This window comes from Dermacentor andersoni, chromosome 4 (genome assembly GCF_023375885.2).
Source record: "Dermacentor andersoni chromosome 4, qqDerAnde1_hic_scaffold, whole genome shotgun sequence".
NCBI classification, from domain to species: domain Eukaryota; kingdom Metazoa; phylum Arthropoda; class Arachnida; order Ixodida; family Ixodidae; genus Dermacentor; species Dermacentor andersoni.
In genome coordinates, this window is record NC_092817.1 from 90643066 (window position 1) to 90670859 (window position 27794).

General features: G+C 44.8%; 1 protein-coding gene across 1 annotated transcript; it reads left to right on the top strand.

The window, feature by feature from the left end:
* Positions 1–1120: 1120 nt before the first annotated feature.
* LOC126536457 (fatty acyl-CoA reductase 1-like) lies at positions 1121–17182 on the top strand. Its single transcript, XM_072287624.1, has 8 exons — positions 1121–1420; positions 1885–2011; positions 4065–4249; positions 4813–4987; positions 7054–7130; positions 9330–9569; positions 14247–14376; positions 17057–17182. The coding sequence occupies exons 1-8, from the start codon at positions 1191–1193 to the stop codon at positions 17180–17182; spliced, it is 1290 nt and encodes a 429-aa protein (XP_072143725.1). The 5' UTR covers positions 1121–1190.
* The last annotated feature ends 10612 nt before the right edge of the window (positions 17183–27794 follow it).

Below are 27794 nucleotides of genomic sequence, written 5' to 3' on the forward strand. Positions count from 1 at the left end.
TAGCACGAATGACAACTCGTTCGCTGTTGCTGCTGCTCTTCCTTACGCCAGCGTTTGACAAGTTCCGCGGTCATCGTGTGAGATGTGTTTCCTTTTTTTTTGCCTGCGCGCGCGTGACACCTTGCTTATTAATTTAGTTAGGAAGTAAATATTTGCAAGTTTATATGGCCGATAAATGTATCCTTACTTCGTAGAACTGTCTAATAATTGTCTATTGTAAGCGATGCTTCGCCTTTAGAGCGAAAACTGCGGCATTGTTTTTCATCGGTTGACCTTTTTTCTTTGCTCTCTTCATTTTTTCGGGAGTGTCTCTGAAGTGGCGAAAATATTTGTGTCACTTCGATCTGATGATTGCAAATGATAGCAAGCAACGCACTTTCATAGCCGCAACGACTACCAAGTCATTGCACCGTCGGGTCATACGTATACGTGCTTAAACTGAGCTTTTTCTACTAAACGTTTGTTACGCCCTGTTTTATTGCTATATCATTATATGGCTCATGAAGCGGAAAATCCGGCGGCGTGGCTGGAGATTGCACAAAAAGTCACGTGGTCACAGAGACGCGCTCGTGCCACTGCTCGCGCTTTCGTCATCGTCTTCTTCTATAGCTGGCTTCGATGCCACTCATCACGCCAGCGTTCCCACACTGCCCCTCCCTCTGCGAGTGCGCTGACGGCACTGGCCCACTGCCAGTCAGTGCGGTGATTTTGGTGACTTCTGCCATGCGCTCCGATGAGCGAACCTTCGACGGAGATGGTACAAAAAGTCATGTGGTCACAGAGACAGACCGCGTCGGTTGCCGGTGTATATACAGGGCGTTTCAGCGAACACTTTCGAAAATGCCTGCAGCAGATAGCACAATTCTCGCCCATGAGCTGGTCTACTCTTAGAGACGGACATTATTTGCGCAAGAAATTGAAATGCATAATCAGGTAATTAAAAATTTGCTAATATAGTTTTTAATTAGTAAACTAATGACCCTAAACCAGAACCAAAGTATCTCAGATAAACTTTGACATAAGATGCTGTAGAAGTGTGCGTAAATCAATAAATAACGATGCAAGGGCAAGTCACTGAATCGTGTAATTGCACTTTTTTTTTGGGGGGGGGGGGGGAGAACACGTCAAAGTGTTCTTTGCGCGAATTCACTCTCAAATGCAGGAGCAGGTCGTGGTACAAGTAAAACACAATGTTGCCATTCGTATCAGCGTGTTCCATTCACTTTTCTTTTTTTCCTGCCAAGGTCCTTCAACGACTTAAGCGGGACGTTCCAGACGCCCGTAGCAAAGTAACAGCAGTAAGAGGGGACTTGGCGCTGCCAGACCTGGGACTAAGTAAAGCTGACATGGCCACCATAATCGCAGAAGTGTCGGTCGTTTTCCACCTCGCGGCCACAGTCAGGTTTCATGACTCGCTAAAGTGAGTGAAGAAATTTTATACTGGCAGGGAAAAGATGACGTCTCTTTTTCTATAACGCATGCTTCGTCGCAGTAGCTATGCCGATCAGTAACAGTAAAACTAAAGCTCGTTCCAAGGTAACCTCTTTCGACTAGTAAACGCTGTGTGGGTAGGAGGAGCACCTTCTCTATTTGCAACAACAAAAATTTCGATGGACTTTACACTAAGGCGACCATGTGCATTTATCAAAGGTCGCGTATTTTTTTTTGTTGCTTTTCAACTATATTTACGCCTTAAGTATTGCTGAAAGAACAATGCTTGTTGAGCAGCATATATAAACAGAAAGCATATTGGTGTTTTATAATTATTTTGCATTCCTTCAAGCTTAACTGCATAGGTTTCCCATTAGCGTCCTGCAAGTTTTTCGACAAATGTTGTGGCCGCAGAACTCTGAACCTCGAAATTTCAACTTCAATATTTTTCAGGCGAATGGTCCAGCTGAATGTCATGGGTACACGGAGCATGGTAAACATCTGTAGGCAAATGCCAAACCTTTGTGTAAGTCATCTTGCGCTCTCTACAGATAACGATATATTTGCAATGTCGCGACAAGTCTTCTCTCGTCATTTCATTTTTTTTTATTTCACATAATTTCATCTCATTATATCCTCGCTTTCCTACCATATCCCTTAAGCGGCGAGTAAGATTTGCGGCGCCTTGTATAGGAGGCTGAATTTAGTCTATACTCCCAGTCGTGCACTTCTTCATCCCTACCACCACTACCATCGCTCCTCGGCTCATGAGTTGGATCCTTCTATAACTTTACATCATGTGACTGTTCTCACGGGCGTTTTTCACCACGCTTCCGTAGGCGCCGCAGTGTTTGATCACGTGTTGACGCTTCCATTGCTTGGCTAAGCCTGCCTCCATTGCCTCTGTTTACGATGGAAACGCCTAATACATGTGCTGCACAGCAAGCCGCTGTTCCTGCGGCTTTCGTCGACACTGACTGGTTGCACAACACGAAGCTTTAGGAAAAAGCTTTCAGAGCACATGCGAATGTCGCCTATCCATCCTTCAGAGCTCATTAGGCCTTGTCCATACGCGCACCACCGTACGGTGTGCGCACAGGGCAGGGCCATAAGAAACTGTATTCCGGGGCACATACTTTCTGTTGCCGAATTAAATCAGCCTCACTATTTCTCGCTCTTCGACGATCCATACTTAGAACAGGAATTTCGTAAAGTGTTCGCAACAGCTTGTAGAAAAGAAGTACTATCGCTCGTTACTCGTTTACGTTCATTAAAACTTCTTTCTGGGCGAGTTGGTGCATACTTAAAAATTGTAACAGCGCAAACACATGCATCCACAAAGTAACAAGGACGAGACACAAGCGCTGTTTACGTTGTTGCTCGAGACCAAGCGACCAACTTCGGACATATATATGCAACCAATGCAAACTACCCTATGGTCGGCATGCTTAACAAGGCCCTTATAAAATGCCCTTACAATTACATTTATTACGTGCGAAACCAAATGAGGCAGTCTTAGTCAGTTGTAGTGAGGTGGGGGGGGGGGGGGGGGTGTACAGTTGTTGATACCTTCAAAAAAATGTTTTCGAGCACAACCGTGTGCCGACAAATTTTGCCGTCCTATTTGGCCACCATACTTTCTTTTCTAACAACTTTGCCTTCAATAAAAATCATCCCACAAATTTTCTGCTATGTCAAAGCTCTTTCATTTCAGGCAGCTGGTGGGTTGATATTTCTTTCCGACGTTGTGGACACACAACACATACAGGACAGAAGCTGCACTCGGAGCAGAGTTAGCAAAACGTCTTTCAGCACTTTTTTCGATGCTTCTTCGCCATCCTCAGGAAATACCACGAGCTAGCCACCCTTTAAAACCACAAATATCCACGTAAGAATGCGAGATTGCACAAATTAAACCACAGTGCTATTTGCTTAGAGGCAAGAAATCGCATCCATCAAACGATGGGATGCAACTTCCCAAAGCGACACACGGTCTTGACGGCATCCCGTGGTGGGCGCCTCCGCATGAAAAATTAAATCCTGGTCTTTTACGTGCCAAAACCACGACCTGATTTCGAGGCACGCCGTAGTGGGAGGTACTCCAGAAATTTGGGTCACCTGGGGTTCATTAACGCGCACCTAAATCTAAGTACACTGGTGTTCTCGCATTTCGCCCCCATCGAAGTGCGGCCGCCGTGGCCGGGATTTGATCCCGCGACCTCGTGCTCAGTAGCCCAACACCATAGCCACTAAGCAACTACGGCTGGTATCTCCGGATTCATTACGACCAGCTTGTGTTGTTTCACGTCTACGCTAATGTAAGTACAGGAGCGCACTTCCATTGTAGCCCTATCAGATTGCGGCCACCCCGGCTGGAAAGCAGCTGCCGCTGAAGTACCACGACGGGTCTTGAGGCAAGAAGTGGCATGGCGAGCCGGAAGTGTCACCTAGTTCCTTAGTGAGCAAACGAAGTCGGTGAAAAATGTCTGTAACTAATGTGAATTTTCCTCATTCGCCGTGGCGTGCCTACAGCGACGTTGGAAAGTTCTTATTCCAATGTAGTTCACTCGCTGGAATTTGCCATGCTACGACAATATTCGGAAGTTTCAGTGTTCAGGAGTAAAAAAGTCTAATGGAGGTCGTGCTGGGCCTTTTACCAGATGTGCTTGGCTATTATGCAACCCCTAAAAGCATCGCCGCTTCATTTACAGGCATTTGTTCACGTGTCAACTGCATACAGTAACTGGAGCAGAAGAGAAGTGCAGGAAATGGTGTACCCAGCTCCTATAGACGCAGAAAGCCTTATCGCAATCACTGAGTAAGTATTATTGACCACAGCCGTTTCCCAATTAACATAAGAAAAATCCGCTTTAGTATGCTGTAATGTCTGCTCGTGCTAGAAGAATAAATGAATGGTAGTAATACGAATTCGGAACTAAGAAATACGTTAGGATGACGGTAGCTTAAGAATGAAGTGTCATTTAAACTGCCAGGCGATATTTAAGGATTCAAGCAATATATGGATTATATTTTAAGGATGAATTCGCTTACAACTGATTACTAGGATTTGTCAGCATACGTACTAAAAATAAAAAGAGAAATTGTTGCTTACGCATTGCAAGACAATCATAACGTACTTGGAATGCGAAGCTTGTTAGTTATTTTTTCGAGGATTGCATAACGCATGAAATTGAAGTTGCAATTCAAACACAAACAGACACTTACTTTGCCAAAAAATGCTAATTGTTGAAATTAGCTAATAGTGTCAATATGACTTGTCGCCCAAGTAATGACTGCCTGACTGACTGCTTCAATATATAGGCGTCCGGCACATGTCAGTGCCCGTGTTATTCATGGGACGTGTCGCTTTCTCAATGGCAGGTCTTTAAGTGAGAAGGTTGTGGAATCTATGAGCGAGCTTCAGTTTGGCCAGCCGAATAATTACGCTTTGAGCAAGGCTGTCGCTGAGTCTCTTCTGCTGGATAAACAAAGAGAGCTTCCCCTTGCTATCGTCAGGCCCTCTATTGTTACTGCATCGTGGAAGGAGCCATACCCGGTAAGCGTTCAGTATGCCGAATAGTTTCAGATTTTTAGGGGAGCCAGCTAGTATAGTTAGCGCACACACTCGAGACCAGGACAAAAACAGGGGAGTAAGTAGCTCTTGTGTGCGCGTTTAGCCTTCTGCCGCTGTTTCAAGATGATGCGCTGAATAATATGAAAAATGTTCTAAAAAGGCCACAACTGTACTCCTATATATGGGAATTCCGCAGCGGATTTCGTGCAGAAGCGACAGCGGCGGGGGTGACGACTACGTGTGGCAGGGTGGTCGGGACCGACGATGCATGTGCAGGCGCATTGTATAAAGAAAAGCCGGCGGGGTATAGCCGGCGCGCAATACGGGAGCATGCGTGAGATATAGCTGAGAGTGTAAAAGTACAAAGTTCTCATGCAGTGAAATGTCTTAAAGGACTCGGGTACAACGAAAGAATCGCACAGGATATAATGAAGCGTTTGTACAGTCACGGATCAATTTGGTGCAGTGACAGAACGGAACTGTACAACTTCAGAAGGCCGTATAACTTGATTGTCTTTGGCGTGCCAGTTAATGCGATTTGCATATAACTACGAATTTTTCTCGTCTGATTAGTGAAGAATGTTGTGACACGTAATGACCACGGTGTCGTAGACACGACATCGCGAGCAATGTGTGTGCTAGCTTTGCTTTTACTTAGCAAAGCTTTAACTTAACTTTAACTTAGCAGTTAGGAGCTGCTAACTGGAGCTTTCACAATGGGCATAAAATATGCTCCGTCCGGGCGAGGCTATTGAAACAATCTGCTTCTTTCTTTAAAGGGGTGGATAGACAATTACAAGGCCTGCACAGGAATCGTCGTGTCGGTGAGTGGAAATCAAACATTTCGTCATGTCTTATCTGCGATCTTACATTTGCAATGTTTGCATACAAAAAGACAGTGACACATTCACAGGTTCGTTAGTGAGATGCTAAGGTGCCACTGTTTTCCCCTATACTTTTTCAGATAGGCATGGGCTTGCTGCCGTCATTGTTACTTTCTAAAGACTGCGTCGCCGACCTTATTCCCGTGGACGTCGTCGCCAATACACTTATTTGCGTTGCCTGGAAGGTAGCCTCAACAAGGTAATTATTGTGCCGTTAGGCTGTTCGTTCAGGGAGAGCATTCTGTTTTGAAACATTATGCCATATTTATGATGCTGTTTAACAACTAAATGGCCTGTAACTAGCGAGCCCTCAAGAAAATTTTCTGCATTGCGGCCTTCGCCTGACGGTCTACAGCTTGCTAGTCAATCAACCTAGTAAAAGTGGTAGCCTAAACATGCAATGTGCACGTCTTAATTGAAATTTTTCTTTATCAATCAATGTAATCCGGAAGAGACTTCATTTGTTGCTTAGCGTGCAAGATCATACGTCATGCGTGGCAAAGTGAGAACATACAGTTCAGACTTCTGTGTAGTATAATGTGAAAGACTGTAGAGGACACGTAAAATTAAGATGCCATAAACGATAGTAAAATTGGTAACAAAATATATCTTTGAAAAATGAGGCCACTTGTGTAAATAAACTAACACGGTACACTTATGCTAATAATATAGTAATAATGACTATGTAACATATTTGGTCGTACAACTATAAGTTAGTGCGTATTATTATTATTATTATTATTATTATTATTATTTCACTGTTCATTTTTTATATATATATAAACCGTCATCTCATAGTACTATCCACCAGCGCCACAGTTTTCCGCTGTAATTCCCAGCTCAGTACTCTTTGATAAGAATTTCATCAGCGAATGCCTCAGGCGTATGAGGCCTTCTTTGTACTGCGGCCCGACCGCCATTATTAAAGCCTACGGCAATATCGTTGTACCTGTGATGGCATCAATATTTGATAGAAGCATGAATAATACCCCTTTCACGCATGCTTGGGAAACCACTCGAATTCTTCTGTTTTTCATAAGGCTCCAAAATGGATGTCGCAAATTAGTGGCAGGTTTCTCTTCTCTCTGCGGTTTCCAAAGTTCTTGAATTAGCTATTCATAGTTTATTGCTGTTTAACGTAAAAATCTTCTTGTTACAAACCAGCATGGATTTTTTTCTGGTTGCTCAACAACAACCAAGCTTGTCAGCTATGTGGTGCAGATTTCCACGCCCGTGAAGAGGCAAGTTGATGTTGTGCACTGACACCTCATCGAAGCCTTCGACCTTATCAATCATCCCTTACTACTCAAGAAGCCTGCCCAATACGGCGTTGAAGCTGCTATTGTAGCTCTGCTCAGCAACTATCTTATCGATAGGTACTGCTTTGTTAGCGTCAATGATCATTCCTCTTTCGCCTATACGGATTTCGCCTATACGGAATCTAGCGGTGTGCCCCAATTAAGCTTCCGTGTTAGGTCCGCTTCTCATCTTAATGTTCATCAGTGACATTTCCTCAGCAATCTAGCAGTCTTAGTTTATTCTTTACGCTGACGACATCAAAATAATTCAGGAAGAAGACAGTATCGAGGACCGCCGCGCTCTGCAGTGCGACCAACCCTCCTTCTCTGAATGGTACCCGTTAAATGGATTCCCTCTAAATTATTCGAAAACCAGAGTTTTGTCCTATTCGCGTAAAACCAACAATACGTTCTTTCCTTACTCTATTGACCATGCAGTGTTGACGAAAGTTGTTGAAATAAGCGACCTCGGTGTGCTTTTTGATAGTACGTTAACCTTCTCGGCACTCTAAACGCGTCGCATCAAGTGGTCTGCGTGCGCTCGGTTCCGCCTGTACTTTCAAGAGATTTACGAACCCCACTTCCTGTCCTCAAATTGTTGACATCCTACTGTCTCCCTTCACTTGAATATGCCTCAGTGGTGTGTATTGACACAAGCAATTCAAATAACGTTGTTGTTAGGCACGTAAAGAAAACGTTTATGGGTATACGTATTAACAGCTTTTTCTGAGCTCACGCCCTAACGACGTTTCAAGTCTGAATAATCGTCCTACACTTCCTTCACTTAGCTTCACACGTAGTCGTACTAACGTCCTCTTTTTGTGCAAAATATTTCATAAATTTCTTACGTGTTCGGATCTACTAGCTTCTGTTTCCGGTGGTTTCCGAATAATAATAATAATAATAATAACAATAATAATAATAATAATAATAATAATGCTATTATTATTATTATTATTGTTATTATTATTAAATATCATGTAGAAGGGGTCTTATAGGAACGTATACATATATATATATAGAAGGTGTCTCCGCTGCTGAGGCACAGGAATGGGAGGCCATATTTTGCCCCGATATCTTAAATTGTTTATCGTTTTCCTTTTCACCATAGACTCAAGCGATTTCTGAGTCCTGCTGTCGCCGGTATCGGCCACTCGGTGGGGCAGACGATAAGACATTAATGGAATTAGAGGAGTGAAATGACCTTTAAAATGGCCCTTATTTGTAATCTTTCCTCAGTACAAAGGAACTGGATGAAGTTAAGAGATTCTGGGCGCCTGCGTCAGCTTTGAAATAAAAAATCGCGTTCAGTCGCACGAACTCTCGCATCCACCACTAGGTAGCGCTCGTTGTCTATCCTGGACGTAAAAAGACAGCAATTAACAAAGCATGTGCTGTCTGTGTTTCTGATGTCATACATGCACAAAGGGTAATGTTTTGTAGTCCAGTAAAGAAGATAGTGAACACGTTATGCTGCAGCCATGGCTAGCATAACGTGGCAGGGCATTATAACGTGGCAGGGCGTTATGCTAGCCATGGCTAGCAGAGCCATGGCAGGGCATTCATTCTTCGGGACGATTTACGCTTGAGCCGCCCATCGCCGCAAGCCGCACCGAACGCTTGCGGTCGTGCGAAAAATTGCACGTATCCAGCACTTGTGCACAAATTACCATTTACACTGTGTGCACAGTGTATACCTTACACACTGTAAACCGAAATTTGTGCACAAGTGTTTGATACGTGCAATCTTCCGCGCGACCGCACGCGTGCGGTGCGGCTTGCGGCGATGGGCGGCTCGAGCGTAAACCGGCCCTTCAAGTCCCATTCGCGCAGTTGCTTGGACTCATGTATACTGACGAAAGCAGTATGGCATGTAGTGCTCCTCGTCTTAAACGGATTCTTTGAAGCGGAGAAATTCCCAGCGGTCATGAAAATGCTGCCCTATTTACCGCATCATAACCTTCGGCTCACGCCGGCGTTTTTCAATCACATACACTGCCATGAATCGCGCATTTTTTCCTGCGCGCTTCACCTTATCTTTTTTTTTCTGCGCGCGCGCGCGTGTGTGTGTGTGTGTGCGCGCGCGTGCGTGCGTGCGTGCGTGTAGAATTGCACATCACGAAAATCCATTTCTTTTCGCAGGCCAACGCAGCTGAAGGTGTACAACTGTACCAGTAGCGCCTTTCAAACGCACACATGGGGTGAGGTGCTGGCGCAAGTAAAAAGGATTACGGTGCAATTCCCCTTGCCGAATGTGGTACGCGCCCCCGGCGTCATGGTGACCACCAGCAAAGTCTTGTATCGTCTGAGCCTGTTCTTTCGGTGTTACGTGCCTGCATTCTTTGGAGACCTCGCCTTGCGGTTAACTGGGAAGAAAGCTAGGTTGGTTTTGCAAGCCCTCGAGGTCTCTGAAAGGGTTATATTGTTTTCGTTCTTCTTTTTGGCCGCACCAAATTGTAGCCCTTGCTCTAAATTACTCGATGAGGCGGCCACTGCCTCTATGACAAATCAAAATGATTATTTGAAGAATTAACCTAATTACAATAATTAGCTTCTTAAATATTTATTTTACGGCAGATATATTAATATATGTATAGAGGGTTCGCGAGGCGTATCCACTTGGAACGCATTCTCAGGACAGCACCAGTTTCGATATATTATTTATCAAAGTGTCCGACAAGATGCATTGGCGTTTCAGTTATCTTTAAGAAAACGCAGTTCTATGCATTGAAGCACAAAAGTAACTGGAACACAAATGCATTTCGTCGGACACTTTGAAAATTATTATCTAGAAACTGGTGCAGTCCTCAGAACTTGTTATAAATGGGTACGCCTTGAGAACTCACCCGCTGTAATTCGCAGATTGAAATAGGCATCGTAAAGTAATTATTTAGAAAGTTAATCAATGTAATTATATAATGTAAGTATATAATGTAAGTATATAATGTATGTATATACAATGTAAGTATATATATAACGTGTACATGGGAATTAGTAACAGCAAAGCCTTAGATATCAACAGCATGCAGATGAAACCATTGAAATATGTGTTACCCATAATTTGTCCCTTGATTTCACACATCTACAATCTTGCATTTGAGTGCGGGGTTCTTCCCAACGTAATGAAAACTGCAAAAGTATCTGTAATATTTAAAGGGGGGTAACGTAAGGTAATATCTGAGTCACAATTTGGTTTAAGAACTGGTAAATCTACAGAAACAGCGTTATTAACAATGAAGGAAATAATTTTGAACAATATTAATAAGAACTTGTATACGGTGGGCCTTTTCCTTGATTTTAGTAAGGCTTTTGACTGCTTAAATTATACGATTCTTGTTAACAAACTTAAGATGTACGGAATCCATGGTATACCACTCACATTGCTTGAAGGATATCTCCAAAACAGAAGCCAGCCGGTGTCTTTAGATAATGAACTTTCATCCCTTTTACCTATCTGTTGTGGTGTCCCACAAGGGAGCATATTGGGACCCCTTTTGTTCAATACGTACATAAATAATATTGTAAGCATAGATCCTTCCATTGATATTGCGATATACGCGGATGATAGCACACTACTTCTTTCAGGCCCTAACCTTAACGATATAATGGTTAAATGTAATGATCGACCTGCTAATTAAATTGTCTCGGTGGTCAAGGATGAATAAGTTAAGAATTAATCCTGCAAATCCAAGGCTATAATATTTCGCGCAAGAAACAAACCGATAATACCGCATTGCATGCTTCACATTGAAGATCACCAAATAGAAATAGTTGAAGTACAGAAGATACTTGGAGTATATTTTTCCTGTTATTTAAACTGGGATGCCCATACTGACTTTGTCTGCAAGAAACTCTCTTCTGTCTGCGGGGTTCTGTCGCGATGACGTGAAACTTTACATTTGAAATGTAAATTACAAGTTTATTACGCACTTCTTTTCACACCTTAACTACGGCAATTCAGTATGGGCCACAATGACCAAAACAAACATAAATAAGGTTCTCGTACTGCAAAAGAAAATTGTTCGAAGAATCGCTAATGTTGATAGTACAACTACCTCCAAGTATGCTTTTGAAGCACATAACATTGTCCGGGTAAACCATTTTTATCACTTTAAGTTGTTACAAAAAATGAATTTTTCGACGGCATCCATTGCCGATTTTTATTCGACTCTGGCATCTTTAGACGTGTGTCGTGCTAATATACACACAAGAACTATTAATACATGGAATATACCACGTTTTCGCACTAATTATAAATTACAAATCTCTTACAACCTGCCCCATGTTCTAAACACGTATAAACACACAATAGGATATGCCAAAGCTGAGCCGCGGAAATATTTTGTTGAAATGTGATTTTATGTCTTTTTGATGTTTTGCTTGATTATTCCTATTATTTAATTCTGAACATTTGTATGGCCATTTGAGCGTTTCTATTTTCGATTTTATTGTTTAAATTTTGTGCAATGATTATTAGGCTCTGTATGTATAACTGGTGAATGTTTTCTCTTTATTGACTGTAACTATAGTATGTGTGTATGATTTCCATACCACTCGTGTGCTGCTGCTTGTAGGGGTTTTCTGGACATAGTCATCAGCTTTTTGCTAGAAACCCCTCCAGTTGAACCTGGAAAATAAACTGCTACTTTTACTTCTACTACTACTACTACTACTACTACTACTACTACTACTACTACTACTACTACTACTACTACTACTACTACTACTACTACTTCTACTACTACTACTGCTACTACTACTACTACTACTGCTACTACTACTACTACTATTACTACTACTTATTCAATTAAGCGTTTAGATTTCCTGCAGAACTAAGGGCCGACTCATCTAGTAATTTAGAAGTATGGTTAGAATTGTGCTATCTGCCATAGGCAAGTTTTAAAAATTTGGTGGCGCTAAAAAAAGAAAGAATAACCTATGTGAGACATTCATGAAAACTTCGATGTCTTCTTGACATTAATCATTATTTGTTAGAGTGTCAGCGACGTGATAATGATAAAGAATATAACAAAGCGGTAATAGGCGTAGTTAAGCGTGGAGTGCTTCCACACACAAGGGCAAGTGATATTGCGTTCCAAAAATCCTGTGCAGCTTCTCGCGCCCAGTTGAAACCCGTCGCCGCAGTTAGTCTTCCCTGCATCGGCTGCGAAAAACAGTGTACAAATGGCACTGGGGTGGAGCAGTTTACTTGCGCTCCTCGAAAGACTACAGTTCGCCTGCAGTGGCAACGCTCATCCTCGTCGTCGCACTGTTCTGCTTTACGCCGAAAATTCCAGGCGAGTTAACGACGCTGTTTATGAATAAGGTGCCAAATTTGATTTGCGATCAAATGTGGACGGGACCAGTCGCATCAAGTCGGCATCCTCTGGATCTTTCCTAACATTCGGCCTGCTTTAGGCAGTGACGTATCGTGCTAGCCGGGTCTTGATAGAGGGCAATTGCACAGCGAGTTTATTTTGGCTATCTTAGTTATCAATTCTTTACCGTATCGGCAAATTGTATGAGGCAACTTCTAACGTAATCATTTGCGTAAGGGAGATATAAGCTAAGGTGTAAATTGTACAAGGCACTTACCACTGAAGTTCGCAAAACCACAGGGCTAGCTATTGTTTGATTTTCCTATTAGCTGCCTTTAAACATCAACTAAGCGGACGACGCGCACAGCTGGTGGTTAAGGCTATGGCTTAAGTCCCAGTATGGGTTGTCTCCGAGATATTTAGTGTGACACAGATAGCCGCAGGCACAGCCTAGGTCGTGCCGAGGTCATGCGTCACTTCCGGTGAGGGGTAATGGCGAAGTTTTTCTTTTTCCAGTTTTGTATAAGAGACAGTTATTTTCGCGATCTTTTCGTGACCCTTCGCGCTTGTACTTCAGATGTAAAATGTTGCAGGTAGGCTCCCCTGTATCTACATTATCCTAAACTAGGCTTCTTATGCGACCCAACATTTCGTTGCGGCCGTTGCGGTTGTCCTTAAATTTCGGTGGGGAGGGTGTGGGAGCACTGAAAGTTCTGATGATTCGGGGATGGGTAGGAGGAGGAGATTTTCGACCTGTACTTGTATCCCTTTTAGCGGGTCTTATGCTCTCGCAGGGGTAACGAAATTTTGCAGGTTACCTGGCGCTGGAGCCACCATGCCACGCATTCTCCCACCTGCTCTACCCACCTGCGTCATTTTAGCTCCGACATGCAGGGGGCCGAACTTGCGCCTCACCTTGCCATTTAAACTAAAGTGCGGAAGTGTTCGAGACATAGAAGGCCCAAAAAAGCGATATTTTCAGGATTTTGCAAGTTTAGTCGTGTAGAGAACTGCAGTCTACTGTTTTCTGGGTCTCGAAGTTCACGTAGCAGGCGTTCATGTAGCAGAGAGAGAGAAATAGGAAGGAAAGAGAGGGAGGTTAGCCAATGTAAGTACACCGGCTGCCTAATATGTATCAGAGGTTTCGTGTGACGGAATATGCGCTGCGAGAACCTACTCAAACAGATGCACTTGTGGCGCATAGCGTTCGCTTTCTATATTTTGTTTTGGTCTGCGAATTTCCTATTGACTGTGATTTTGGAATAGTGAGTTCTCTCACAATAAAATTTCATATTTTGTCACAGATATTACCAACTTCGTGATTCCTTTAATCAGTCGCAAACTTCACTGCTCTCGTTTCATTTTTGGAGAACTGGGGGATTTCTAGGGCGGTACTTATTTTGACTCGGATGATGATAATGAAAATTTAGATAAAGAATTTACTACGAAAGAGCGCCTTTGAATCAGTGGATACTCAGAAAAGCAACGTTTTGTTTTCAAAAGAAGGAAAACTTTTATTCAATAATGAAAGGGGGTATGATGAGTGCATTGTCCTTGAAGTACGGCTCCCATAAATTGTGTGTATTTTATCTGCGACATGTTATCCATACGCCAAAAACACATGCGTCTGGAATTATGGCATACACGAAAAACACGTCATGACCGTCAATAGAGCCTAGAATTTAGCAAATAAACTTGGAAAAACAATAACACTTTTCCTTTTATTGGTTCGTCATTTCAGCTTTGTTGCCAAGTATCGCAAGGCTATAAGTGGCATGGACGCTACGAGCTTTTACACCACCAACAGCTGGCTATTCCGATCAGACAACGTCATGGAACTGATGAACGATATGTCTCCAACAGACAAGCAGGTGGGCTCTCCATTCTGTGGCTTTTGCTTAAAAAGTTAACTTGACGGCAGCTTCCACTGCTAACTTACTTACCTCATATCTCAAACGATCCTTAACTCGAATCTTTTCGTCCACAGCACCGAGCTGAGCACAGCGCCATTTTTCGACTTTAGAACGCGCTACACTTCTCAAGAATTGCGTTGTAGCATCAATGCATGGCCTCCGAGATTCGGCGAAGCGCGCTGTACAGCGCGCGCCACTTGGAGGTCATGGTTAATGGAGCGCAGTGACCACTACTCTCGAGGGGTGGTTTTAAGATGAGCTTCCTTATCTAGTCACGGCTAGGTGGCGTGTGCCATCGTCCGATTCGATTTAAAGGTCCATCCCATCCATCCATCCATCCGTCCGTCCGTGCGTCCGTCCGTCCGTCCGTCCGTCCGTCCGTCCGTCCGTCCATCCATCCATCCATCCATCCATCCATCCATCCATCCATCCATCCATCCATCCATCCATCCATCCATTGAGTCGAGGAGAAGTGTTGAGTGAAGGGATGCCCTAGATGCAGATTGCGCGCACTGTCGGAATTGATGTCAGCGAAGCTTCCGATTCCAACAGTGCATGCATTCAACTCTAGTGCCACGGTCAATGGAATACCGGTGCACCATGCAACCACAAGTGTGCGTACTTTTTCCACTCCGCCGCTGCTGCCACCTGGTGACGTCCTGCTTGTGCTATCCAATGAGCACGTGTTACTACCTCTCCTCCCGCTTCCTCCTCACAGCGCCCCTTATCTCACTCTCCTCACCACCAGCGCCCTCTTCTCCCCTTTCTAACAACCACCACCGACCTCAGGATCTAAACCCGCCATACGCTCATAAGTCAGCAGGAAAGGATGCTCATTCAAACTCACTAATCTTGATGACGGCTAGTTGGTTCACATTTAGAACTGAGGTTAAACAGCATGGAATAAAACAAGGACACTAGGAAACAAATACCAGTGCTTGTCTGTGGTATTTGTTTCCTCGTGTCCTTGTTTTATTCGCGCTCTTTGACCTCAGTTGACAAGCAAATATTTTCGCAAGCTATGTTCTCGCTCACACTCGTGGGCACTCACTCACCTTCCTAGTCACGCCCACTCAAACTCACCAACATTCACACGCGTTCATAGTAACTTCAATTCACACTTACCACCACACATTCTGACTCGTACTCTCGTCGGCGCCCACTCACTCCCATACGTACGTTTACTCACACTGACCGGCAACCGCTCACGTTCATACTCACTTCCACTCAAAATCACCATCACTGGATTTCCTTCGTACTTGAGTTAACCAACACTCACGCCTGTTGTGCTCACACTAGCGTCCATTCCCACCCTACGTGACTCCCTAAGGCTCCACCTCATGCCTGTGAAATGGCTGTCGAGCGAGTATCAGTCAACGTACTCGTGTATGCGTATACCGACTTACGATTATTAGCAAAGTTCATTTTTAATGCTACCTCTAACGTAACCCGAGTAACGAAGAAAGGTAACATCCACGGTAACCCAATCCATCCAGCGACCACATCATCGAAACCCGTCCTGCTCCGCAATGAAAGCTTCGCTTTAAAATGATAGCCTATGCAAACCCTTAGCAAGGGTTTCTTGACCACGCATACGAAGAAATACACCTTTGGTAAAAAAGAATGTTCACGGCGCTGTATGAGGAGCGTCTTCAACGCATCGTACCCCAGAACCACCACGCCTCGAAAAGGCTGTAGGAGTGAGGTCATCGTCTGCATTCCGAAGACAGACGCAAGCGATCCCTAAATGTACTCTGAATTCCCGATGCATCTTTGTTTTTCCTTGAACACGCAGAACTGTCGCAAATGTTTGCCGGAGTGCGGAAGCAACCCAATGTCTACGTTTCTTTGTTGTTTATTAGAAGTTTTCTTCATAATAACTGGCGCTGTTTATTTTTTTCGTCGAACAAACGGCGAGGGAGATCCCGTTAGGTGTAACATATCAGTATATCCTTACTCGGGGTTTGTCTTTTGCCTTTACAGTATGTGCGGTTCAGTGCAACGTGCTCAACGACATCTTATTATTGGCGCGCTTTACAAGAAATGTTTCCGCGGATGTAAAAAAAAAGTAAGAGGTAATAAAGTGTCATTGAAGTGTCGCATAACACGAGAAAATTTCTTGCGGAGGAATCAATTCGACAGCTCCCATGTGGATAGGAGAAGTTTCGGGCAACCTTCTGTTTGCGAAATCTTCGTCTAGGCAGCTTTCAATATGAATGCTAAAAAAAAAAAGCTGATAAACTTTCACATATGGCATTTCGTTACTGGCTCACTAACAGCTATGCTTTTAGGCGACAATGAGTCAGCGATGTCCAAGAAAAAGAATATGTGATAAAATTTATGGACGTTTTTTTCTAAAAGCACTGAGTGTTCCATTATTGTTCTGGTCTATAGACTATATGTGGGTGACAGCGTTCCAGCCATTCTGTAACAGTAATATGACGTCGCTGTTCATAACGGCTATGCTTTTAGGAGACAATAAGTCAGCCATGTCCAAGAAAAAAATATATGATAAAATTTGTGGACGTTTTTCTAAAAGCACTGAGTGTACCATTGGTGTTCTGTTCAATAGACTATATGCGGGTGACAGCGTTCCAGCCATTCTGTAACAGTAATAATGACGTCGCTGTTCATACAGTTGTTCGACATTGACGTTCGGAAGCTGGACTGGTGCCAGTACTGGGATAACTACATGTTGGGCATTCGCAAGTATCTCTTCAATGTCGAGGATACAGAGCTCCAGCAAGGGCGTGAAAACGTCTGACACGGTAAGCGTACGGAAAAGCGCACATCATGCGCTGGACGGTGGGCTTTCGGAGTTCTTCTGGCCCAGAACACGCGATCGTATAGCGCAGAGAAAGTACAAAAAGTTGCCTACGTCATAGCGTGCTTCGCTGCAAATTACGTCTAAGCGAGTAATTAGGCGCCGCAGTGCCACGTCAATGGATGGTGGAGACGTCAGTGGCGGCTTCATAGCAATGTTGTAGAAGTTCAATTTTGAATCTTTACAGCCGACGCCCAAATTTATGGACACAGCATGACGAGTTTATGTTCCTGAGCGCGTTATTACAATTTTGAACAACATAAATTTATTGCGCACACATTACATATGTGTAATGTTACCTAATCTATTATTGTTCGATAAATGTGCTTCGTCCACAGAAATAGGTTATTGACGAACAGACACCTATATAGCGTCGGAAGGCGTATGCTATGCGCATTATGCGTATGCATCTGCATTAAGCCTCGAACGGGGCTAATATGTGCGCTCTCTGTCTTCTGCTGGGGCACTAGAACAAAGTACATTAACCACCTCTTGCGGTTTCTGCAAGAGTCATCCCATGGTGGGCAAAACGTGCAGAATGTAGCCAAAAAAGAAGAAAGGCAGCGATGGCAGCTCTTACAAAATAAGTTAATTGCGACGGTCGCCTGAATCCAGTGTTGTCATGAATAATTCATTAAGAGGAAGCTTTCGGTCAGGTGCTCCTATCTAAATACATGTAAAAGGAGAAATCACTTTACTCGGCAACCACTACACCAAACTTGGCTAGGTTTGTTGCATTTAAAAGGAAAACTTAAAATGTAGTGACTGTTGGTCTCGAATTTCTTATTTAGGTCGTCAATTTTTCATGAAAAAAAGGCAAAGCTTGAAAATTTTCAGAAAGCGAAACTACAAAGTTTACAACTCTGCAACTCAGCAATAAAAAATGATACCACAATTCTGTGAATTGCATCTAATAGTACATCTAAAGCGTACAAAACTGATATGTTACACATGAATCTAAAAAAAAAACTAGCAATATGGAAATACAGCTTTTGTAGAACCCTCGTACACAACGTAACAAATTCACGTAAAATGTAAGTTGACGTATCAAATTTGTCCGCTTTCAATGATCTAATGGATGCCGTTTACACAACCGCGATATCTGCTTTGATGCAGACTTAACAATTTCTAACCTTCATGCTTCTATTTCTTTTTCAAACTTTGAAATTTTGAAAAATTATTGTAACAAAATTAAGGCCCTAAATGGAAATTCCGCTTCCAATAGTCACTAGAATATAACTTTCTCTCCCAAATTCAACAAAATGCATTAAAATCGGTCCAGGGGTTATCCCAGAAAAACTTTTTTTGCGTTTTACATGCACTTGAATAGTCCGCGTCGGAGTTGGGCCCGAGCTAAAGCGTCCTCTTAAATGTAAAACTGCATATGCGGTACAGTCTAACAAATTATGCTATTCAGCTTGTTTCGTTAAAGCTCTCAACCTCGCCATTATAGTGCTAAACAGTAATCCGTCTTGAAAAGCACCACTTAAGACAAGGGCCAGTGAAAGTACACCGACCTGTGCGGACTACCAACTGTGTTTACTACATGGAAACAGCAGGCCGGTTATATGCACCACCAACGTCCCTCCTAAAGCCCGCACTTGCCCACAGTGCTCGTTCCAGGTAATATAAACTCAATGCAGATCGGGAAACTCAGGCAAAAAAAAATCCATGCATGGCGTTTCTCGCGTTACCACTGTATGACTCAACGCCTAGACCGGTAGGCTTGACGTTGTCCGCCCCTCCCCCCCCCTAAAAAAAGAATCGGGTACCATAAAAAATTGGTTGTCAGTTCTTTTAGGACGTTCTGATGGGCTAGTTGATAATTCGTTGCTTAGATAATAGCAGCTAACTTGATAAACACACACACACACACACATATATATATATATATATATATATATATATATATATATATATATATATATATATATATATATATATATATATATTGTGGGAGATCTGGGGTTCTCCTCCGTACTCTTGGGACAAAGGAACGACAACACAGTAGTGCAAACAGTCACAAGGGCATTTATTGCACCTTTCATAGATCAATGCCTGCTAGCCGAGTTGCTATCCCCAAAACATGCCGATGGGCGCGCGACAAATCTAGAAGTCCGACTTACCGCGACCGCATTGCGAGCGAATATGTTCGCCCCATGCTGGATCCCAACGCCTGGTCGTTCGCGTGTACAGTCACGCGAATGGTGGCACGTTCGAAGGCGGCCACGCGAGACGGTCTCGCAGAAGCATGGTCGGCGCACGCGCGGGCGGCACGTCCGCTCCCGCTCGCTTCCCGAACCCCAAAGAGACCAAGCGCCTTCCCTTTTGGCGCCCAAGTAACCCCGCAGCAGCGCGACACTCGCGCCATCTCCCGCACTGCGCCTCAACCACTCCGACCCCCGCGGGCGAAGCCGCCCCGCAGGAGACGAGCTATGCGGGAAAACTAGATCTCAGGGGAGGCGTGAGAGTCACGCTCCCCACATCCCCCCATCCTTAAATCACTACATATTCCGGCGAAACATTTCACACAGTCTAACATCAACACGTGCTTAGCGAACAAGGTGGTACATGCAACAGTGGCCGCGCCGGGGAAATGTCCACACGCTGTCCATAACATGCGAGCCGACTGTCCTTGGGGTACACCGCTGGCGTCCGCCGGTCACAGCAGCAGCTTTGCAGACTCGACGGCACGGTCCCAGGCCAGGACTCCGGAGACGACGACGCAGTAGTCGGTACGAGCAAGCGTCGCTCGCGCCGACGCGCCCTGCTGGCAAGAGCCGCCGTAGCTGTCGGTGACCGCTGGCTCCTTTGTCCGCCGCCGAGGGTTGTGAGCTGGATGCAGGAGGCCGCCGAAGTCGCTGCGCCGAACCGGCCACAGCATCACCATCGCCCGGGATGACTCGATCGTAGTCCGGAGCAGCAGCGCAGACGATGTGCAGGTGACAGCAAGCCAGGGGTGACTCCAATCACGCTGCGTACACTCAAAACACTCGGCAAACACTAAAGTAGTGCAAGGGTGAGGAATTCTGCATGCGCATCGCCCACGTGGTACGATGTTCAACTCGGCTAGCAAAAGATCGGGCAGCTACTCAGATGCTAAGTTCAAGTGAACGAAGCTCGCTTCCTTGAGCCGAACGAGTAATTTCAATTCGTGCGAGGCTAAATAGAATGAGGGAAGCAAATTGCAACGCCTCAACGCCACGGTCCACCAGGTTGTGTCCCTCCACGTGCGACAGGCAGCTTCGTAAAGCCTTAGGACTAAAGCATCGCTACCCTGACAACAACCGGCATCCAAAAACAACACCCAAAATGGGCGCAAAACAGGTAGCCGCGAGGAGACGTTAGCTCTGTGAGGTGGTCCTACTCCGCTCGGTGCACACAGCATCCGAGTTGACGGCGCCCACCGTCCCAGACGGTGTCGGAGCGCCCGGTGCCAGGCCGCAATACCAGTCAGCCCGTCGTGGCACCCGTGGCCCGCGGCCACCCGGCTCCCAGAGCCGCGACTTCATCCGAGTCAAAGAGATAGAAGAAGCTATTTACATAAGAAATTCGGACCACCCACGAGGCTTCCGTACTCACTCGCTTCAGGCTTGCCACTGCTCCGCGGGCGCTCAGCCTCGCTCTCCCAGGATGCAGACCACGTGGCTCTCGTACCAACGACTGCCATTAAAAAAAACACTTGCGAAAAGGCTTAGCATGTTGACATGTTCAAACACACTACAGCCACCGTCGCCTCGCTCTAGAAAGCACGCCGCCGACGCTAGCGATCAAAATCCACGCTAGGCCTACGCTTCGGTTCAAACAAAGGTCTCGAACGAAGCAAAACTGTTAACTCTATCGTCCGATGCCCCAAGAGCCCCACGTTGGGCGCCAGATGTGGGGGATATGGAGTTCTCCTCCATACTCTTGGGACAAAGGAACGACAACACAGTAGTGCAAACAGTCACAAGGGCATTTATTGCACCTTTCATAGATCAATGCCTGCTAGCCGAGTTGCTATCCCCAAAACATGCCGATGGGCGCGCGACAAATCTAGAAGTCCGACTTACCGCGACCGCATTGCGAGCGAATATGTTCGCCCCATGCTGGATCCCAACGCCTGGTCGTTCGCGTGTACAGTCACGCGAATGGTGGCACGTTCGAAGGCGGCCACGCGAGACGGTCTCGCAGAAGCATGGTCGGCGCACGCGCGGGCGGCACGTCCGCTCCCGCTCGCTTCCCGAACCCCAAAGAGACCAAGCGCCTTCCCTTTTGGCGCCCAAGTAACCCCCGCAGCAGCGCGACACTCGCGCCATCTCCCGCACTGCGCCTCAACCACTCCGACCCCCGCGGGCGAAGCCGCCCCGCAGGACACGAGCTATGCGGGAAAACTAGATCTCAGGGGAGGCGTGAGAGTCACGCATCCCCACAATATATATATATATATATATATATATATATATATATATATATATATATGTACGAGAGATTATTATTATTATTATTATTTGTTTTGAACACATATACACATATACACAGGTATCAGGAAAGGGAAGGCGAGGAGCAGGCTGGCAACTGCCACCGGAAGGGGCACAACGCCTGCCTACTCCTCTGAAGGGAGGCGAGAGATACGAAGGCACACACGAAGCACTCAATTTTTCCGGTGCTTCACATTTTTGTGTCCTTGTTTTTCCAAGCTTTTCCTTGTTTCTTTTTTCGGTGCGCCGCTTATAAGTTATATTTAAAGACAATGTGGAGAATGTTAGCAGCGAGGAAAAGCAAAAATATAAAGTGTGTGAAGTAATAAACGGCTAAATTATAACTACTAAACCTTCGTTCTTTGACTGTGGAGAGAACTTATTAAACTCGCACAAATCTATTTGCTGCCTTGAAAGAACCAAAGGTGGTAGTAATTTTATACTTGCCTAGAATGGGGGCCATTCCATGGATGACATGTACCAGAAACTTCCCAAGCGTATTCTGCGAACCGCGCAGGAAGTTTGTCCAAAGTCACAACAGAATTAAGCATGACACCAACTTAACGTTCTGAAGGAAGAAGGGCTGTATTATGCCTGATACGCGGGCCAAGTTTCCATAGCGAAAGGTGATTACAACTTTTTGCGAAAAAACTGCTTAAGCAAGTGCTCGAAAGCGTCACATAGTAGTCAACAGCTGTATTTCCTAGTGTCCTGAGAGAGCTTTACGTTCCACCGAGTTTGTATTTGGTGAAAACATGGGAAATGTTATGTGTAACGTGTGGCGACATGTACGTGTATACGAGCTTTGGAAATAAATACTCAACTCTAATTTTCTCCATATTTTCATGTGTTATACGAGGTTCGAAGTCTATCTCCTCTGTATCTTCGGTGATTTAAGCGATCGTATACCTCGTTTCTATTTTGTGAAAATGAGAGGAATGTTTACGGTTAATGACCAACTGAAGTAAAAAGTATGTGGGTTAATTACAGCTTTTGCAGTAAATTACCTATCGAAGCGCTCCTGAACGTTATAGACGTGTTTTACAAATGGCGCAAATTTTATCCCATTGTACCTAGAGAAATGTAGTTCTAGCCATGATCGGAATTGGCGAAAGTTGCTGGAACGTTATGGCCAATGAGCATGCGAAGAGATTTGTGCGTTGTTAAACTATAGACACGGTAAAAATTGCTCCAGCAGGTGCTTGAAGGCGGGAGTAGGCCATTAATCACTGTTTCCCAGCGTCGTAGGGTACTTTTGTGCGATAAAGTTCACAGTATGTGCAAATGGGGCGCAAACATGCGTGGTGTATGAAAACGGTGTTCGCAAATTTTCGCCCAATTACAATCATTGCAAATAATTATTGAATACTCCATCGCTTTCTGCCTATCTTCATGCGTTCCACGATGGGTGTTATATTTACCTGATCACCTCCGCCAACTAATTGATGACCTTGTTTGGTATTTGGTAAAAATAAGAGAGGTTTATATGTTTTAGCAAAATCTTCAGAGTGTGTGGGTGCCAGTTGGGGTCATCATCACAATCAGTAGCTGCAGCAGCAGCAGCCTATCTTTATGACCACTGCAGAGCGAATGCCTCTCCGAGCGATATCCAATTACTCCTGCTCTGCGCTAGTTGATTTCAACTTGCACCAGCAAATTTCCCGATTTCCTCACCCCACCTATGCTTTCTGCCGTCCTCCACTGCGATTCCCTACCCATTCTGTAGCTCTAATGGTCTGCCAGTTATCTTCCCTGCTCATTACATGGCCTGCCAAGCTCCATTTTATTTTCTTAACGTCAACTAGAATATAGGCTATCCCCGTTTGATCGCTGATAGACACCGCTCTCTTCCTGTCACTTTAACTTACGCCAACCATTTTTCGTTCTATCGATCTTTTCACTCTTTGCGGGATCCTTAATTTGTTCTCGATCTTTTTTGGTAACCTCCAAGTGTCTGTCCCATATATAGTACCTTTAGAAAACAATGATTGTACACTTTTCAATAATAGTGGTAAGCTTCCAGTCCCGATTTGGTAACGCCTGCCGTACGCAATCCAACCCATTTTTCTTCTTCCGTAAATTTCTCCCTCCCGACCAGGGTCCTCTGTGAGGAATTGACCTAGATAAACGCACTCCTGTACAGACTTCAGAGGCTGAGTGACACAGACTATAGAGGTGAAACCTTCATTTTAAGTTATAGGTTGACCTGAAACAAAAGCCAGAAATTCCAACAACCAAAAATATAGACCCCGTTCTCTGAATATCTTTCTTCTTTCTCTGCTACAGTTTATTGTTTGATATTTAATACACGATACTTTACACAATATTTAATATCGTGTAAACACTTCGTCTGTGCATCACTTTCTCTTTTACCTCCGTCTTACGCAAAAAAAAAGTCTACATTAAAAAAACGTGGTGTGTGGTCTGAACCACTGTTTACAGTATCGTATATTTAAAAAATGTACATTGATTCCTCTAAGTAAATTGTTGAATCGTTCCAGCTGAGTACGTTATCATAGAGACAAGAAACTTATCATAAAGAAAAACTGCTTTTACAGTGAACACACACACTCTCGCACACGCACACACGTACGCACACGCACACACACGCACATACGCGCACATACACATACACATACGCGCACGCACGTACATGAGCGCACATACGCACATCGAGAGAGAGAGATAGAGAGGGAGAGAGAGATCGACAGAATGATTACAAAAGTTACAGAGTAAGAAAAAAATGAGCAAAATAGCATGACTCATCTTGAAAGCCCAACTAACACTACAATATTTCTCAATGTGTTTTTATTTTTTACAGGCTCAATGTCATGCGCTGATTCCGGAAACTTACTGTGGCCGTGTTTGTGCGGCAACGTGTAGTGATGATTTAATGGAACACCTGGTTCTCCCTGTACGGGTTTGCCAGATGGTTGTGACTCCAGCGATTCCTGTGGCCTCTCTACTCTTGCCACTTGCCTTGTCACTGTAGGGCTTGCAATTGACGGCAACAGCATGGCCCGGAATTATATTTGTTGAAAAAAAAAAGGAAAAGAAGGAACCGCGTGTCTAAGCAAACGTACCTGGAGCCTGCGTGTTTGTTGAGCCTATACCACGTGTCAGTCCTCTTGACAATCTGTTCCTTAAGCAAGCAGGAACTGAATAAAAACAAGCCTGCTGTATTCTATGCCATTGTTGTTGTATTACTCGCCGTGGTTGCTTAGTGTATTTGGCATTGCACTGCTAAGCACGAGGTCGCGGTATTAAATCCCGGCCACGGCGGCCGCATTTAGATGAGGGCGAAGTGCAAAAAAGACGTCCGTGTACCATGCATTTGATGCACGTTAAAGAAGCCCAGCTAGTCGAAATTACTCTGAAGTCCCCCAGCATGCCTCATATTTAGATCGTGGTTTTGGGGCATTAAACCTCCGAATAAAATTTTTACTGTTGTATTTTCCTGCGCTTGTTTTCAGTGACTGCATACATAGAAAGAGAGCACCGTGAGCCTTTCCTGCCCTCTGGCTTGTGTGAGCCGGCGCGGTGCGTCCTCCTTGAATGCGTTGTCGTCGCATTCGGCGGAACGATTGATAGATGTTTTAGCTCGTTGTCCGAAAAATTTACGTGATGTCTGCTCATACAAGGTCAGTGGGAAACCACGTCGTAGCCTTTCGGTGCTGTAGTAACTACAGTACGTGAAAATGTCTCCTGGCTGCGCAAACAGGCGACGTGCATCATCTGCCGTGGTTTGAGTGCGTGTTGTGAGCTATTTTGGCTGTATCGGGTATTCTCTCTACGGGGAGTAGAGGCGTGTAAGAATTGCGAGCGTCAATTAAAAAAAAAAATCATCTCACTATCTGATCGCTTGGCGTGGGAACTAAAACATAAGAATGCTCGCGTACGGCCAACCAAATGCAGCTACAAAACATCTAAGCGCCAATCGTTACGAAATATTTGCGTCAGTCACCGGCTTCATTATTGCGCATTTCAAGTCGTGTAGACTTGAAATCATCATGCCTACGTTAGTCTCCTGCATGAGGCCGATGTCGTGGCTAAACACGCCTACCACTACGGCTGGTAAATGAGCATGATACATATCCGCTTTGTGCCTCGGTATTGCCTTTTTCCCTGTAGAGAGACAGAGAGATAAACGAAGCAGGAAAGGCAGGGAGGGTAACCGGAGGAGATTCTGGTTTGTTAACCTGCACTGTGGGAATGGTAACGGGAAATGAAAGATGGAAAGAATGAAATGTATGTGAGCCCACTCCTATAACAATCCTTAAGTTGGGTTGACAGTATGTGCTAATATATGTATATATATATATATAGTGGGCGTGCCGACGAGAAGGCATGGCATCATGTGTAAGCTGTCTTTTTAGTATTGGAAGTTGCGTAATCTTGAGTTTCGGTGACCCGTTGGTGCGAGAGGCAGACGAAGCATTCGCTCCCCGCTGCCCGCGCTTTACATGATAGCGTCGTCCCAGTGCGGCGGAGTCCGCAACGAACAGTAATCACCCCGTCTAAGGCTAGCCCCTGGGTGCGGTTTGTCTTGGACCCATATAGGCGGGACAAATTACGATGCCTTAAAGTACAAAAGACAGGCTTCAGGCCTTCGTCAAGCACGGATAAATGTTTTTGCCTATTTTACGACTAAGCTGGACCCGTATTCACGAAGCAGTTCTGACGACTTTCATGTTTTAACAGTTGAGTCAATAGACAATCCTTCTGAATCCCTCTGTGGTGGGAAAAACCGTATGCGGAAACGGAATTATTGTTGATGGTAGAAAATATTGGCACACTCAACGGTATTTGACATCTACGCAACGCGCAGCATTGCGCCAGTCGTTGCAACACGAGTCACCAACGCGCCTCGAGCTGGTGGGGCCCTTGCAGCCTGAGCTGCGCGTTGGGCACTCGGGATGTTTTATCACACTGTCGTTATGAGAGGTGCCGCAGTGACACGGTATCCACTGACAGATCGTGTTGTGTGGCTTGTAAAGTGCGTAGTTGAGTAGTGGGATGTGTGCGCGTCCCTTGGTACAATAGAGCTGGCCTATGACCAAGGTAAGCTGCCCCCTCTCATGCAGAGCCACATCATGCCTCATGCAGAGCCACATCAAGTGCAGCACGAGCGAAAACGTCGTGGTGCCCGCCAACAGCAACACATTTATTCGCCGGCAGTTTACCACTTTCTTTGAGTGACATGGGCGATACCGACGTGGGTCACGTCAATGTTCTGCACAGCGGAAGTGATGTTCTTGCGCAGTAGCTGAGAAGTGAATGTTCATGCACTTATTGCAATCAAAGTCGAATTTCAGTCTTATGCTTGTTGCCGTTAATAAACTGCCGTGATAATAGAGTAAAGTGAATGCCAACACCAGCGTTGATGGCAATGTCTTGGGTCGTTGTGGAGCCGCAGCGTGCAGAACTCTTTTGGCTATGGTCAAGCACATGTTACTTGTGGCATGCGTGCAGGTGTCTGCAGCACTGTACCTTCCCTAACGATTTCTTTTTTCAAGAGAACAGCAATGAGATAGAAAGACTAGTTCTAACTGGTTCAAGTTAAGAACGTCATTACAAAATGCCAGCGCCAGCGCTGCTTTCACTTATCCCCGGAATCATGATAACGATATTGCATGTACTTCAGCGCTTCAGGCCACTCCCATTTATACAAGTTAAAATGCGCATCGTTATTCAGTGTTCTACCATATAACCAGGCTTCAGACATAGCGGATCAAGATGCCTTCATCTATACAAGTTGCTTGCGCAAGGAAGGAATACAAATGATGCAATGGATGTCTGATTTGTCTTTTTTCCCCCGTCAAAAGAGATGACGTAAGAAAAATGACCATTTATTTCTGCTCTCGAGATTTGGCGGCATTAGTTTGGCACAGCATAAAAGAACGAGCTGCTACCATTACCAGGTTAAAAAATATATCTATAATCCAAAATAATATGACACATGACTATCGCGAAATAGTACAGCAATAAAGGAAATAGATAAGGCATTCACCAGCAAGTGAGCGGCAGATGTTGAAGCCGAAGCCAACTAGATAGACGCAACTGAAATCGAGTTTACGAAACGAACCAATTAA

Bases quoted from the DNA above. Each gene is read 5' to 3' on its own strand.
- LOC126536457 (XM_072287624.1), top strand. From the start codon at position 1,191: ATGTTGCCATTCGTATCAGCGTGTTCCATTCACTTTTCTTTTTTTCCT. The intron at 2,012-4,064 runs GTCTTCTCTCGT...AAAAAAGTCTAA, and splicing joins TATTTGCAATGTCGCGACAA to TGGAGGTCGTGCTGGGCCTT. The intron at 7,131-9,329 runs GCAAGTTGATGT...TTCTTTTCGCAG, and splicing joins ATTTCCACGCCCGTGAAGAG to GCCAACGCAGCTGAAGGTGT.